General features: G+C 45.6%; 1 protein-coding gene across 1 annotated transcript; it reads right to left on the bottom strand.

The window, feature by feature from the left end:
• Positions 1 to 457: 457 nt before the first annotated feature.
• On the bottom strand, positions 458 to 1,139 carry LOC122707696 (tumor suppressor candidate 2). The gene has a single exon (XM_043923475.1). The coding sequence runs from the start codon at positions 1,002 to 1,004 to the stop codon at positions 672 to 674; it is 333 nt and encodes a 110-aa protein (XP_043779410.1). The 5' UTR covers positions 1,005 to 1,139; the 3' UTR covers positions 458 to 671.
• Positions 1,140 to 16,778: the final 15,639 nt, after the last annotated feature.

Below are 16,778 nucleotides of genomic sequence, written 5' to 3'. Positions count from 1 at the left end.
AACTAGTTGCAGTGGGGAGGGATCGGGCCAGCCCTGGGTAGAGGGAGAAACCTCCCACACCAGTCCCTATTCCTATTAACAGCCAGCAAATTGTTCATCCATCTGGGGCTGGGAACAAATGGGCAGGTGGGCAGGAAAAATCAGGCTTGTTCTGCCCCCAGCCTCTATCCAACACAGGAGGAATCGAGGTAGCAAACGGCTAAAATGCTCCAACGAGAGGGTAAAGGAAGTGAGGGAAAGGAAGTTCCCACTTTTGTAGAGCTCCCATTGCCCTGGGGCTGGAAAAAGGCAGACCTTGCTTGTAAAGTGCTGCAGCCTCTAGCAGGGCTGGGCCCTAGGCAAGCTTGGAAGAATGCAGGCCAGGCAGGGGCACAGGAACCAGGAATTCCTGACCAGCATGTGCCCTGCCATGCTCCTTGTAGGGACTGCTGGGAAAGGTGGACTGGTAACTTCGCCATTAGCCCTCACCAGCTTCCAGCCACCTCTGGTCCACATACAAACCAATACCCAACCAGCACTGTAGGACTGCCCTGCTCACAGCTGAAGGTTCCAGGCCAGTGGAGTTTATTCACTGTTGTGGCCCCAGCCTAGGTTCCTCAGTGGAAGCCACACCTTGAGCCTGGGGGTGTCTTGCTGGGGCAGGGGGTGTTTATGCCTGCCACCCCCCAGGCTCACACCTCATAGAGGATCACAGGGAAATCCACGTGGATGCGGGGGGGATCCAGCTTCACGGTGCCCTGAGGAATCAGGTTCTTATGCACCCGCCTCAGCTTGGCCCGCTTCTGCCCGTTCTTGGTGACGATTGTCTCCTCATAGAATTCGTGAGCCAGATCCCCATCCTCGTCATAGAACATGGAGCCGCGGCGCGTGAATACGAAGGGGGGCACGACTCGGCCTCGCGGTCGCACCAAAGCTTGCTCAGCGACCGCCGCCTCTGGGCCACCGCCCCCCGCCGCCGAGGTGAAGGGCCACAGGCCCCGAGCTTTGGAGCCGCTGGCGCCCATGTCAGGGCCGCCGGCGCATGGCGGGCCCCGCGGTAACTTCGCTCTTACAAGGCCGTCGGCGCCACCATGCCCTGCCTGGGCCTTGGCTTGCAGATGCCGCCGCCGCCGCTGCCGCCGCCTTCCGCAGGCTCCGCTGTCTCCGTGATGCTTGCTAAGGCCCACTTGACTTCACATTCCAGGACGTCTGACTCTAGGTGAGTGATCACACCATGGTGATTATCTGAGTCGTGAAGATCTTTTTTGTACAGCTCTTCTGTGTATTCTTGCCACCTCTTCTTAACATCTTCTGCTTCTGTTAGATCCATACCATTTCTGTCCTTTATTGAACCCATCTTTGCATGAAATGTTCCCTTGATATCTCTAATTTTCTTGAAGAGATATCTAGTCTTTCCCATTCTATTTTTTTCCTCTATTTCTTTTCATTGATCACTGAGGAAGGCTTTCTTATCTCTCCTTGCTATTCTTTGGAACTCTGCATTCAAATGAGTATATCTTTCCTTTTATCCTTTACTTTTCGCTTCCCTTTTTTCTCGGCTATTTGTAAGCCCTCCTCAGACAGCCATTTTGATTTTTTGCATTTCTTTTTCTTGGGGATGGCCTTAATTCCTGTCTCCTGGACAATGTCACAAACCTCCATCCATAGTTCATCAGGCACTCGGTCTATCAGATCTAGTCCCTTAAATCTATTTCTCACTTCCACTGTATAGTCATAAGGGATTTGATTTAGGTCATACCTGAATGGTCTAATGGTTTTCTCCACTTTCTTCAATTTCAGTCTGAATTTGGCAACAAGGAGTTCATGATCTGAGCCACAGTCAGCTCCTGGTCTTGTTTCAGGCCAAATTTCCCTGTTACTCCAGGTGTTTCTTGACTTCCTACTTTTGCATTCCAGTCCCCTATAATGAAAAGGACATCTTTTTTTGGTATTAGTTCTAGAATGTCTTGTAGGTCTTCATAGAACTGTTCCACTTCAGCTTCTTCAGCATTACTGGTTGGGGCATAGACTTGGATTATCATGCTATTGAATGGTTTGCCTTGGAAACGAACAGAGATCATTCTGTCATTTTTGAGATTGCATCCAAGTACTGCATTTTGGACTCTTTTGTTGACTAAGATGGCTACTCCATTTCCTCCAAAGGATTCCTGCCCACAGTAGTAGATATAATGGTCACCTGAGTTAAATTCACCCATTCCAGTCCGTCTTAGTTCACTGATTCCTAGAATGTCAATGTTCACTCTTGCCATCTCCTGTTTGACCACTTCCAATTTGCCTTGATTCATGGACCTAACATTCCAGGTTCCTATGCAATATTGCTCTTTACAGCATCGAACCCTACTTCCATCACCAGTCCCATTCACAACTGGGTGTTGTTTTTGCTTTGGCTCCATCCCTTCATTCTTTCTGGAGTTATTTCTCCACTGATCTCCAGTAGCATATTGGGCACCTACCAACCTGGGGAGTTCATCTTTCAGTGTTCTATTTTGTTGCCTTTTCATACTGTTCATGGGGTTCTCAAGGCAAGAATACCGAAATGGTTTGCCATTCCCTTCTCCAATGGACCACATTCTGTCAGAACTCCCCACCATGACCCAGCTGTCTTGGGTGGCCCCACACAGCATGGCTTAGTTTCATTGAGTTAGACAAGGCTGTGGTCCATGTGATCAGATTGGCTAGTTGTCTGTGATTGTAGTTTCAGTCTGTCTGCTCTCTGATGCCCTTTCTCAGTGCCTACCATCTTACTTGGGTTTCTCTTACCTTGGACATGGGGCCTCTCTTCACGGCTGCTCCAGCAAAGCACAGCCACTGCTCCTTACCTCGGAAGTTGGGTAGCTCTCCTCGGCAGCCGCCCCTGCCCTCAGGTGCGGGGCAGCTCCCCTCAGCTGCTCAATGGACATGAATTTGAGCAATTTCTGGCAGACAGTGGAGGACAGAGGAGCCTGGAGTGCTGCAGTCCATGAGGTTGAAAGAGTTGGACACGACTTAGTGACTGAACAACAATATACGAACCACATCTTCTTTATCCATTCATCTGTTGATGTACGTTTCAGTGGTTTCCGTGTCTTGGCTATTGTAAATAGTGCTGTCATGAACATGTATGTTTTGAATTACAGGAAGTGGCAACCCACTCCAGTACTCTTGCCTGGAAAATCCCATGGATGGAGGAGCATGGTAGGCTACAGTCCATGGAGTCACAAAGAGTTGGACACAACTGAGCGACTTCACTTTCTTTCTTTTGTCCAGATATATGCCCAGGGGTGGGATTGCTGGATCATATGGCAACTCTATTTCTAGTTTTTTGAGGAACTTCCATACTGTTTTGCATAGTGACTGCATCAGCTTCCATTCCCACTAACAGCATAGAAATGTTCCCTTTTCTCCACACCATCTCCACCACAACAAATATTTCTTGAGCACCTACTCTTTGTCAGGCATTGTGCTAAACCTTGGGGCTAGAGAAATGAACTATGGATGCGGATCTCAGATAACTCAGTCTAGTTGGCAAGACCAACAACATATGTGAAGATAGTAAGGTACACAAGTTTGCATGCTAGGGGACCCAGAGGAGGGGCCCTCCATCCCTGCTTGTAGACTCAGGCAAGATTTCTCGAGGAACTAGTTTCTAAGCTGAAACATGAGGGACACAAATATAGAACGATTTTAAAAACATTCATAGTCACTATCATCATAATCAGCGTTGTCAAAATAACTGACATTTATTGAGCCTTCACTGAGTGCCAGAGACTAATCTGAGCGCGTTACACATCTTCTCATCCAGGACTCGTGAGATCCCTGTGAGATAGACGCTATTCATTACCCCTATTTAGGGATGAAGAAACACAGGCTAAGAGTGTTCACAAGATTTGTGCAAACTGACAAGACCAGGGAGGGACACAGTCAAGATTCAAACTAGGTCAGATGGAGCTTAACCTTTATGTCCCTATGTACCATACTAGAGGTCAGAAAGAAGTATTCTTAAATCCCATGACATGCATGTTTGCATACATGTGCGTGTGTGTGTGTGTTGGTTCGGGAGGACATTTGGTTAGCCCACTGGAGGATGTTTTTCAGTCTGCCCACAGTACTCCCCAGCATCACTGCAACTGCCCACACCCTCAAGCTCGGCCCTCCTGGCCCTGGACTGGGCCGATCCTTCAGTGTAAATCTGGTGCTCCGAAGGGCCAGAGCACCAAAAAGCAAAGCAATGTCCAGAAGGACCAGAGGCATCATCTCCCTTTTCCTAAGTTCTCCTCGTCCCCCCAGCCCCTTCTGAGACACCAGCCCCAGGAAAAGTAGGGGCTGGGGCACAGAACCACATGGCTGACTCTGAATTATTTGCCAGGATAGTTCATGTGAAGTCCCACATCTATCATCACCAAGTCTCCCAGTTAACAAACCGGGACAGTTAGCCAGAAATAACTGCATGAAACTCATTCTCCGAAAGAAGCAGCATGGAGTCCCATGGTGGGCTGTAGACCAGCTCTGCCATTAACTGCTGCAAGGTCTCAGGGTCTTCATCCACAAAATGAGGGGTCTTGTCCATGCAAACCTAAACACAAGGCAAGAAAGGGGGGACATGCACTCCTGGATGATTGCTTACCTTCCTGGGAGCCCCACGAGATCAGGATGGAAAAGATGAGGGTGGGCCTAGATGAGCAGTAAGGAGATGGCACGTGATCGAAGCAGGACAGGCCTGGGTTTCTCCCTCCCAGAGAATTAGGGCAGGGAGAGACAGCAGAGTTCCTGGAGCTGTTCACAAGGGGAAGGGGTGAGTGTGGTTAAAGCAAGTCTTAGGACCCTACCCTGGACTCCCCTAGGGCAAGCTGCTCTCTGTAACCCATGCCAACAGCAGGGTGAGACCTCGGATCTCCAGGTACACACCACGGGTTCAGAGAATGCAGACACAGCCCCAAAATAAAGCAGCAACAGAAGCAATTCTTCTGGTAATTGAATTCAAGATCTTCCTTAAACTTGAAGGTGAAGCTGATTAGAGTTAGAATAATCAAATAAACAAAATATGTTTATACTCCTGCTTCACAGGGTAGATAATCCACTTAGAAACAATACCCCAAGAGGAGGCACAGGATGGAAATATGCAGAGCTCCCAAACCAGATTATAATGATTCTGGGGGAGATGGACTCATTGTAGGTTAGAAGGAGAACTAAAGTATTTTAGCTACTGTCCTAATATTTAAGAATGCCAGCAGAATCTGGTCCTTCCAAACCTATCCTGAACATCAAGCCAGAGATCAAAGGCAGCCCAGCAACTAACAAACAGTAGTAACAAAGGGTAGAGAGGTTCTTTAAAAACAAAATCGGAATTGAATACTGGTACATTATACAGGCCTTATTGAGATTTCACCAATTTTACATGCACTCATGTGTGTGGTGTGTATCTTCTTCTATGCAGTTTTATCACACATGTGCCTGCATGATAAGTTGCTTCAGTCATATCTGACTCTTTGAGACCCTATGGACTGTAGCCCACCAGGCTCCTCAGTCCATGGGATTCTCCAGGCAAGAATACTGGAGTAGGTTGCCATGTCCTCCCCTAGGGGATCTTCCCGACCCAGGGATCGAACCCGCGTCTCTTATGCCTCCTGCATTGGCAGGTGGGTTCTTAATCACTAGCCACACCTGGGAAGCCCAGTATCACATGTGTAGATTCATGTGCCACAGTCAAGATGAAGAATTGCTCCCATCATACCTCATACTACCTTTTTATGATCACATCACACCCCTCTTCTCCTCTTAAACCACCCCTCCTCCTCTAACCAGTTCTTTGTACAATCTGTACAGTTTTGTCATTTTGAGAATGTTGTATAAACAAAATCATGCAGAAGTGACTTTTGAAATCGGCTTTTTTCACTCAACACAATGCTCTGAGAGCCATCCAAGTTGTTGCATGTATCACTAGTTCATTCCTTTCTGTTGTTGAATTGTGTTCTGTGGTGTGGAGGGACCAGATTGTCTAACCATCCACCCTCTGAATGACATTTTTGGTTGCTTCCACTCTGGGGCTATTACAAATAAAATTGGTCATTCATGTACAGGATTTTATGTGAACATAAGTTCTCATTTCTTTGGGGTACATGTCTAGAAAGATGACTGCAGGATCATATGGTAAGTATATGCTTATTTTTTAAGAAACAGCAACTGGGACAAATAAACAGGCACATCTGGGAAGTGCAGACAACTCCAGCACATGATCAGAGGCGGCCACTAAGTCTGGCCAGGTCCAACTGGGAAAGCGACTGATACTTATCATGCTACAGAGACTGAGATGTCAGCTGACACAGCGGGAAATGGGCAAAAACAACTGGATGGAAGAGCTATCTGAACTGCAGAGCTATTTCAAGCAATCTAGAGAGAACTTAGAAACAAATTTTAAATAGCAAAGTAATATTTTCCTCCAATAAACCCCTAAACATGCTAGAAAGATGGGTTGCCCAGATGATTTTCAAGACTTAAGCACATTCTGGTAAATCAGAGCCCTGCGCATAAAGAATGCAATCAGAAGAACTCACCTGTTCACTAAGGAGCTGCATCATGATCCAGCCCCAACCTGCCCTGGCTCTGCCTCCCTGGACCGGAGGGGCAGCCACGTGGAAGGCACCAGACTGCTCAGTCACTCTCTCAGCAGGCATCAGTGGAGGCTCACGTGCCCAGCAATGTGCTAGGCGTCTGATTCAACCTAGAGGAACCAGTAGATGGTCAATATCTGGGAGGAAAACAAGAGAATGTTGAGGGCTGTCCAAGGTACCTTGAGAAAGTTAGCATCTTCACCAGACAGCATTTCTTAACAGAGGGCAGACAACAGGACGTGTGGAGAAGGCAGGTGTTGGGGGGCCTTAGGGACAGTGGCTACCTCTGATTGAGGACTTGGTCACCGTCGGACATCAGCAGTGTGCTGAGCATTTGACAAGACAAACGGTCCCTGACTTAATGATGGTTTAACAATGATTTTTTTGACTTTATGATGGTACAAAAGAAACCCTTCAGTAGAAACCCTTCTTCAGATTTAGATTTTGATCTTTTCCCTGGCTGGTGACATGCAATCTGATACCCTCTCACTTCTTACCATGCAAACATTTTATATTTCACTTTCAGTACAGTTACAATCAACTACATGAGATATTCAACACTTTATTATAAAACGGGCTCTGTGTTATATGATTTTTCCCAACAAAGGCAAATGTTAAGTGTTCTGAGCACATTTAAGATAGGCTAGGCTAAGCGATGCTATTCAGTAGGTTATGTTAAATGCATTTTTGACTTCAGATATTTTCAACTTATGATGGGTTTATTGGGATGTGACCCCACTGTAAATTGAGGAAGACTTGAAATTTAATAATGTAAGTTTCATGCAGTATATACTTAACGAGTTATCTCCTATGTGCCTAGATGACTGAAAAAGACACTGATTTCTCAAGATGAGGGAGCGACTTGGACAAGAGACTAAAGTGTCCTTGGATAGTCCCAATCTGGCATGGCTGGTGCTTTTCTGCTTATCCTGAGCTGGATATTATGGCAGTGATTCAGTGATTCTCCATGGAGAGGGGTGGGGAAATTTGATCTCCAATGTGGGACTTACATAGAGACTGAAAGAACATATTCAAATGATATTATAATTCTATGTTTGGAAAATTAATATTATTTTATAATAAAAATTACATCCAGTTGGGCTTGATGAAATGTTCTCAGCTAGTGCAGATACATAGAACAAAGAGCATAAAGTTCTGGGGTGAGATGCTGCTGAATCTCTGAAAGGGTGTGTACTATTTTTATGGTCATCACAAAGAAAATCTGAATGAAAAGAAAACAAACAAAAAAACCATTATATTATCAGGTTACTATATTCGCCCTGCCCCTGCCCACTTTCTCAGATAGACTCTTCCAACCTAAGCCAAAGAGCACAAGCTCTGGCCCATCAGTCAGGGGCCCTTCGAGGCCGCCTATCCCATCTTTCTCTGACACTGTCCCCTCCTCCAATAAGCCCTTTGTGGATGTCCACATGTTTCCCTTTTCTCTGAAGGTTCTGCAAGAAAAATGCACCATGTATTTTGGAAACTAACTGAAGCTGGCCCTGGCTGAAAAATCCTTTCTTTTGGTGAACTTGTCAGAAGGTTGGTCTGGTAGTGAGGGTCCTGCCACATCAAGCAATCCCTTCAGCAAATCTGGTAGTAGTAGGATAGGAAGGCTGGGCAGTGGGAAACTGGAGGGCCTCCATCCTGTCGCACCCACTAAACGCATCTGGCAGCTCCTAGAATGTTCCAAACCTCAATCAGAGGAAAAGGAGCGAGATCAGCTTCTCTTTGTCCTTAAGAAAAAAAAGATACATTCCAGATAATTTCACTGTGATGAAAGAGGAAGAACCGCTGAAGTAGCAAAGGAAATAAATTAACGCCATCTCAGCTAAAATCACACACAATTAAAACCTGGATCTGAGTGTACTTTTCTTTGCGGAGAGAGCATCTTGAAAATGACATGCATTAGTCATCTCCTCCAGCCACCCTCCTCAGCGTGTGGGGAGGTCATCTCTGACACTGTGTGGGGGGGTGGGGGCAGAGAAGGAGAGGGGCTGTGTGCCGGACCTGGGGCCTCAGCTTCCTGTTCTTCCATCTGGAGTCTGAAAGTCCCACTCCTCTGGGACGGAAGTGTCCTAGTGAGCAAGGGGCAACTTGTTCCAGAGGCTGTCTCACGGGTGGGACCCATCTAGCCGAAACAGGGGTCTGGGGTCTGTGAATGAATGTGCACCATTAGCCATTCGGGCAGAAGCAGACAGAAGTGACCCAAGATGCCCAGCTGTCTGCCAGAGTCCTGGTCTGCAAGGAGCTCAGCACTTTTAGGGGGGGATCACCATCTCAGGTCATGCCTTTAGGCAGACCAGCCTCCCTCAGTTCGGGAAGTGATGGACTAATTTACAGCTGCAGCTCTCTTCTTTCTCCTGCTTTTCTCTTCCCTCCTTTCAAAATTTTTCTTCTCCCAGAAAAGAAAAGGAACCCCGCCCCCAACCCCCAGCAAAGGAGATGCATTTACAATGCCTGAAGAAAAGACAGAAAAGACTTCACGACGCCAAAGGCTAAGGGGTTCCCACATACAGAAGCTGGTGACCGGTGACAGGCTGTTCTTCATCTCTCCCGAGGTTAAAACAGGAAGAAATGTGGTTTGTGGCAGGAGGAGCAATAAGGATAAAACATAAGGATGAGTTTTCTGACAGTGAAGATTTTAATCCCTTTGACAAGTGGCTCTCAGGGATAATAGGATGGGGAGGCAGGGGAACTGCAGAGGCGGAGGAAAGAGAAGAACAACAAAAAAGACACAGCAGACTTTGACCAGAGGACATGGGGCTGAGTTGGTGGAACCCATAAGGACCAAGGGAGGCCACACACTGACCACTCCCTGCACAGAACCGGGAGCTTAGAGTCAATTTTGTCCAAGCTGCTTATCATGCGAGACAATGCCTTGGGACAGGAGAATGGGCCAAGCTGAACTCTGCCTGAAGAAGCATTTAATCCAGGGATAGGACAGTGCCCATGCCTTCCTCTGTCATCCGTCATTTTAAGGCTTAAGCGTCAAAACTTAGGGTCCAGGATGCTTGCTTTAGGCTGCTTAGCAGCGCTGGGAGCAGGGTGAGGAAAGCTGCCTAGAGCCGAAAGTTAAGGAGGTGCCCACTCTCGAGGGCCTGCAAGTGCAAGGTCAGCATCTCAGAGTGGCGGTGCTGGTGCTGTAGTCCCTAAGTCGTGTCCGATTCCTGTGACCCCACGGACTGTAGCCCATAAGATTTTCCAGGCAAGAATACTGCAGTGAGTTGCCATTTTCTTCTCCAGGGGATCTTCCCCACCAGGGATCAAACCCAAGTCTCCTGTACTGAAGGCAGATTCTTTTTTTTTTTTTGAAGGCAGATTCTTTACTGACTGAGCACCCAGGGAAGGCATCTGAGAGTGGGTACTGCCTTAAATTTTGCTCCCTAGGCAGCTAGCTTGCCTCATTCTAGTACTAGCCTTGCTGCTCAGTCCCCTGCCTTTGCTCTTCAATGTGTTTCTGGATGGGAAGCACATAATAGCCTTTGATGAAGCTACAGTCCCAGCAGGGTCATCTAGACTCATCAGTTTTTACCAATTCACTTCTCCCTAACGCTATGGAGGCGAGATGGAAAGGACAAAGTCAGACAGAGCTGAAATCACCCAATCAATAAGGCTGTTTGATCCAGGGAACAACTCAAACACTTACCCCTGCCCTGAGCACCCAGGGTACAGACTACCACCGAAGCAGACAGGGGCTGCAAGGGGCAGGGAGATATATGGGAGGATTCTGTATTATGTACAGAGAGCATCTGAGAAGTCTGCCATGAGCAAGGTCCTCTGTTGAGCACTCTGGGGAAATAGTAATGAATGAGACACTTCCTTGAGGGAGCTAATAATTTAAGTAGGAAGGCAGGATACCCAGATAAAATAAATTTTCAAAGTGCAAATGATTGCAAATAAACATAAAGTGGCAAAAATAAGACTATTCCTGCAGAAGAGAAACAGAGGAGTGATCAGAATCATGAGTGAATCAGAAAGCTTCCTGCTAGGAGCTGAATTTTATCCATGGTTTATAAATACGTAGTGTTCTCAAAGTGTGTTCCTCAGAATCACTTAAAGAACAGGTCAGAATTGCAGTTCAGGAGCCCCACTTCAGATCTATGTGGGATCCAGGAAAGTGCATTTTAATCAGTTGCCCAGGTGGTTCTTTTGTATGCACAGTTTCAGAAGCATGAGTTTAGAAAGCAAAATTAGACCCAGGCACTGGCTGCTGAGACAGACCTTAGGAGTGATCTCTGGAGAGTCCTGTGAGCTCTAAGATCTGTTGGAATTAATTCAAATATTGGAAGTAAGACCATAAAGAATTCCTTCTCTGAGAGAAAATAAGAAAGAAAATACAGGTGTTATGAATAGCCAAAGCAGTCTTGAGAAAGAAGAATGGAGCTGGAGGAATCAACCTTCCTGACTTCAGATTACATTACAAAGCTACAGTCATCAAGACAGCATGGTACTGGCACAAAAACAGAAATATAGACCAATGGAACAAGATAGAGAGCCTGGAAATAAACCCATGCACCTATGGGCACCTTATTTTTGGCAAAGGAGGCAAGAATATACAATGGGGCAAAGACAGCCCCTTCAATAAATGGTGAAATGGGAAAACTGAATAGCTACATGTAAAAGAATGAAATTAGAATACTTCCTAACACCAGACACAAAGATAAACTCAAATTGGATTAGAGACCTAATGTAAGACCAGAAACTATAAAACTCATAGAGGAAAACATAGGCAGAATACTCGATGACATAAATTATGGCAAGATCCTCTATGACCCACCACCCAGAGTAATGGAAATAAAAAGAAAAGTAAACAAGTGGGACCTGATTAAACTTAAAAGCTTTTGCACAGCAAAGGAAACTATAAGCAAGGTGAAAAGACAACCTTCAGAATGGGAGAAAATAATAGCAAATGAAACAACTGACAAAGGATTAATTTCCAAAATATACAAACAGCTCACACAATGCAATACCAGAAAAACAAACAACCCAATCAAAAAGTGGGAAAAAGACCTAAACAGACATTTCTCCAAAGAAGACATACAGATGGCTAACAAACACATCAAAAGATGCTTAACATCGCTCATTATTAGAGAAATTCAGATCCAAACTACAATGAGGTATCACCTCACACCAGTCAGAATGGCCATCATCAAAAAGTCTACAAACAGTAAATGCTGGAGAGAGTGTGGAGAAAAGGGAATGCTCTCACGCTGTTGGTGGGAATGTAAATTGATACAGCCACTATGGGAGATTCCTTTAAAAACCAGGCATAAAACCACCATATGACCCAGCAATCTCACTTCTAGGCATATACCCTGAGGAAACCTAAATTGAAAAAGACACAGGTATCCCATTGTTCATTGCAGCGCTCTTTACAATAGCTAGAACATGGAAGCAACCTAGACGTCCATGAATGGATAAAGAATGAATGGAGTGGATGAATGGATAAAGAAGCTGTGGGACATATACACAAGGGAATATCACTCAGCCATAAAAAAGAACACATATGAGTCAGTTCTAATGAGGTGGATGAATCTAGAACCTGTTACACAGAGTGAATAAGTCAGAAAGAGAAAGATAAATATCATATACTAACACATATATATGGGATCTAGGAAAATGTTACTGAAGAATTCATTTACAGAGCAGCAATGGAGAGACAGATGTAGAGAATAGACTTATGGACATGGGGAGGGGGAGGAGAGGGTGAGATGTATGGACAGAGTAACATGGAGACTTAGCCATGTTAGCCAACAGGAATTTGCCGTGTGGCTCATGAAGCTCAAACAGGCTCTGTATCAACCTAGAGGGGTGGTATGGGGAGGAAGATGGGGGGAGGGTCAAGAGGGAGGGGATCTATGTACACCTATGGCTGACTTCTGCTGAGGTTTGACAGCAAACACCAAAATTCCGTAAAGCAAGTATCCTTCAATAAAAAAATTAATTAATTAAAAAAAAAGAAAATATAGGGGTTAGAGACAGTGCCAAGAGAAAAGGACAGGATTAGACTAGAGGGAGTCCCAGTTTCTTTGCCCTGCCAACCACTTCTGAAATAAAATGTTCATAAATGAACAGAGTCTGATTGGCAAAGAAAAAAATCAGAGAAGTCATGCCATGGAAAAAACCTGGATTTGAGTAAACACTTTATTTTTAACATGTGAGACTGAGTCAACTCCTAGGCAGGTTGATAAGAAGTCCAGGGTCCCCAAGGAGGAGACACGGGTCTGGGGCTCTCAAGGAGGAGACAGATGTCTGGAATTCTCGAGGAGGAGGAAAGGACAAACATCTTTTTTTCTCGACATTCCTTAGTCTTAGTTACATAAAACTAATTAATTTTTCTTAATAATTTTTTATTAATACTTTTGCTCCAGTTTCATGAAATCTTATGTGTGTACTATGTTGTGGTGTTCAATGTATATCTTACCACGGTCTCTATCAAACCATGGCCATTTATTCCAAAGATTCTGCAAATAAGATACTTATGAGGATCTTCATAGCTTAAGGTGAAAGGTGTTAAGCCTAGAACTGATGATTACACAGCAAACAACTCAATTTGAACTCTGTACTAAGGATTATATAACAACAATATATCCTACTTGAGGACAGTTTTTCCTTCCTGGAAACCTTCTGACTAATCCTGATATCTTAGAATGTATATTATGGGAATGGGTCTAGTAAAATCTTTCTATTGTTAAGTTCTAATCTTGTTAGAACTTACTTAACTTATATGCTTATTTAACTTATATGCAGAGTACATCATGAGAAATGCTGGGCTGGATGAAGCACAAGCTGGAATCATGATTGCTGGGAGAAATAACAATAACCTCAGATATGCAGATGACACCACCCTGAGGCAGAAAGTGAAGAAGAATTAAAGAGCCTCTTGATGAAGGTGAAAGAGGAGAGTGAAAAAGCTGGCTTAAAATTCAACATTCAAAAAACTAAGATCATGGCATCCAGTCCCATCACTTCATGGCAAATAGATGGGGAAACAGTGGAAACAGTGAGAGACTTTATTTTTCTGGGCTCCAAAATCACTGCAGGTGGTGACTGCAGCCATGAAATTAAAAGACACTTACTCCTTGGAAGGAAAGTTATGACCAACCTAGACAGCATATTAAAAAGCAGAGATATTACGTTGCCAACAAAGGTCTGTCTAGTTAAAGCTATGGTTTTTCCAGTAGTCGTGTATGGATGTGAGAGTTGGACCATAAAGAAAGCTGAGCGCCAAAGAATTGATGGTTTTGAACTGTGGTGTTGGAGAAGACTCTTGAGAGTCCCTTGGACTACAGGGAGATCCAACGAGTCCACCCTAAAGGAGATCAGTCCTGGGTGTTCATTGGAAGGACTGATGTTGAAGCTGAAACTCCAATACTTTGGCCACCTGATGTGAAGAGCTGACTCATTGGAAAAGACCCTGATGCTGGGAAAGGTTGAAGGTAGGAGGAGAAGGGGACGACAGAGGATGAGATGGTTGGATGGCATCACCGACTCAATGGACATGAGTTTGGGTAAACCCTGGTAGTTGGTGATGGACAGGCAGGCCTGGAGTGCTGTAGTCCATAGGGTCGCAAAGAGTCAGACACGAGTGAGCGACTGAACAGCAACAATGGAGGGAAGGGGGAGACTCTGTAGCCCCCTCTGTGGCTCCCTCCTTTCCCCCAAAAGAGCGTTTCTCCCAGGAATCTTCTGAATACGTTAAATTAAACAGAATGGGATTTGGTTACCATTTTGCCCAGTTTAGCTGTTTTATATTATATTATATACTCAAAGTCAATTTAACAAATACAGAGTGCAGGTGTCTCACTTAGAGTCATTAAATATGATGTTTATGGTGTTTATACTTATTTCTATAAAAAGCTGGGCACCAGGACCTTGGTGAGAATTATAATTTCCATCATCACATTGTTTCTGGGCAAAAACAGACTCAACCTACATCACTTTCCCTGCAGTACCTTTTCCAGGAATATAACCCAAGATACATTTGAGGACTCCCTGCAGTTCCACTCAGTTCCACCATCTGCAGTGTCCTCTTGCCTCTCTGGTTCTCTGGGCTCCATGGGTCCTGGGAGCTCCCTGAAGGCAGGGGCCAGGGGAAGATCCAGTTTTTGTGGGGCCCTCTTAAGAAAAAGAACAAATACAAAATTAGGCCCAATGGTTTTATTTCTTTAGAACTAGAAAGACCACAACAATTTATGTGAACCTTGGAAATTCAGGTCCCTTTCTTCTGATACCTCTTCATTCAGTTCACCAGAAATGCTTGCATAAAAATGCTTGCTGTTTGTAAACCAACCTCCCCTCCCTTCCTCCCCTCAAGTGAACAACCATAAAGCTTTAACTTCATCAGCTTCATCGAGAATCTGCCTCTGGCAGGGACCCTGTGTTCTCCTTTCACCGTTGTTCCCCAACAGCCAGAATATAGGGCTCTGTACTTCTTGTGCCCAGGCAGAGAGTGATCAGAGAGTGACGGACACCCCACACCAGTGTCTCAAAGCAGCTTTCAACCACCACTTGAATCAGAATCACCTAGAGACTCTGCCAAACTGTAGATTCCAAGAACTAGAGGATCTAACTCTGGGGTAGGACCTGTGAGTCTGCATTTGCACACATGCTTAAGCCTGAGGACCACCGCTCTGGGGCCACACTCTCTATGGAGCTGAGTCCTCAGCGACTCCAAAGGCCTCATTCAGGGCCTCCTGAGGTGGGGGCTGAGCAGAGGCTGCAGCCAACAGCGGGGGGTCCGTTGAAAGAGGTGGCACCAACCCGCAGTCTCCCTTCTCTAACTTGGCTCACCGCCAGGCTCCAGGAGCACCCCTTCTCTCCTCATCGCCCTCCCCCACACAAACAGCATGCTTCCAGCTCAGTGTCTGACTCTTACAGGAAAGAGCCAAGCGGACTTGAGCTGAGAATCATTTGTAGCGGTGTGTAATCCGGCATCCTTCTCCCAAGACACTCTGAGGTCACAGAGTCCCAGGCTTCTGGCAGTAGTGATGCACAGCTAAGCCTAGAGATTAAATCTGGAGGTCAAAAGGTCACTCCCCAGGCCATTAAATCTCCCGGGTAATTACCTAAGAGCTTCCAAAGGACTGAGTTGAGTGCCCATCTTTCCCCAGGAAAGTGTCTGGTCCGGAATGGAAGCCATGGAAGACGAGTTGAGAGAGAGAGAGAGACGGCCATTTACTGAGATGTGCTATATGCCAGATAACGTGCTCACTGCCAGACACACGTATCCCTGTGACATCTCACAACAATCCTCTGAGTCCCAGTGAACGCGCTTATCGCTACCCTCATCTTAAAGAGGTGGTGCAGGCTAGTGGTTCAGAGTTAGGACTCTATCATCAGATACCCTGAGTTAGATCTCAGCTCTACTATGTACTGGTTACATAATTTTAAACCTCTTTTGTCTTCCCATCTCCAGAGTCCTAGGGTTGATGGAATTTTCAATGAGCTGAGGCATAAATATGCCTTACGTGTAGTAGGTGTTCAAAAAGTATTAACTGCTATTACTTGAATTTTTTTACACAGAAAAGAACTGGAACTCAGAGAAGTTAATGCACTTTTCCCAAAGAAAGACTAAGTGATGAGGAGAGTTTCAAACCTCAGGCTCTGAAACCAATGCTCAGGTCCATTGGATTGTAAGAAATCTGGAGTCAGCAAGAGGTTTCCCCCATTCTCTGCCCAGAGACAATACAATTCCCTTATCCCTTACCCAGCACACGTCTTACAGGGTCTGCCACTTAGAAACAGCCAACTGGCAACGTTACTTGCTTTCACCCCACTTATTCTGTAACTATCCGTTATTGAGCATCTACTATAAGGCATTGCTCCCCTGGTAGCTCAGTGCTAAAGAATCTGCCTGCTAACGCAGGCGACTCAGGTTCAATCCCCAACCCACTCCAATATTCTTGCCTAGGAAACCCCATGGACAGAGGAGCCTGGCAGGCTCTAGTCCATGGGTTCGCAAGAGAGTTGGACTTGACTTAGCGACTAAACAACCATAAGGCACTAATCTCGACTCAACGCTATGTGGGAAGTCCTAGCCCTCCAGAAGTTTCCCATCTGGGTTGGGAGCTAAAACACACTATGCAACACGGATACGTGTTCAGGGGCTAGGGTGCTGGAGTGTCGCTGAGTTGGTAAAGGGCTGGTGACACTTCCTCCTTTGTAAGATTAGCCTGAATACACTGA

Source organism: Cervus elaphus, chromosome 14 (genome assembly GCF_910594005.1).
Source record: "Cervus elaphus chromosome 14, mCerEla1.1, whole genome shotgun sequence".
Taxonomy (NCBI): domain Eukaryota; kingdom Metazoa; phylum Chordata; class Mammalia; order Artiodactyla; family Cervidae; genus Cervus; species Cervus elaphus.
The sequence above is the reverse complement of the archived record's forward strand: the minus strand, read 5'-3'. Positions and strand labels throughout refer to the sequence as shown.

What these genes read in the sequence shown, in the direction of transcription:
- LOC122707696 (XM_043923475.1), bottom strand. Translation starts at nt 1,004, where the DNA reads ATGGGCGCCAGCGGCTCCAAAGCTCGGGGCCTGTGGCCCTTCACCTCG.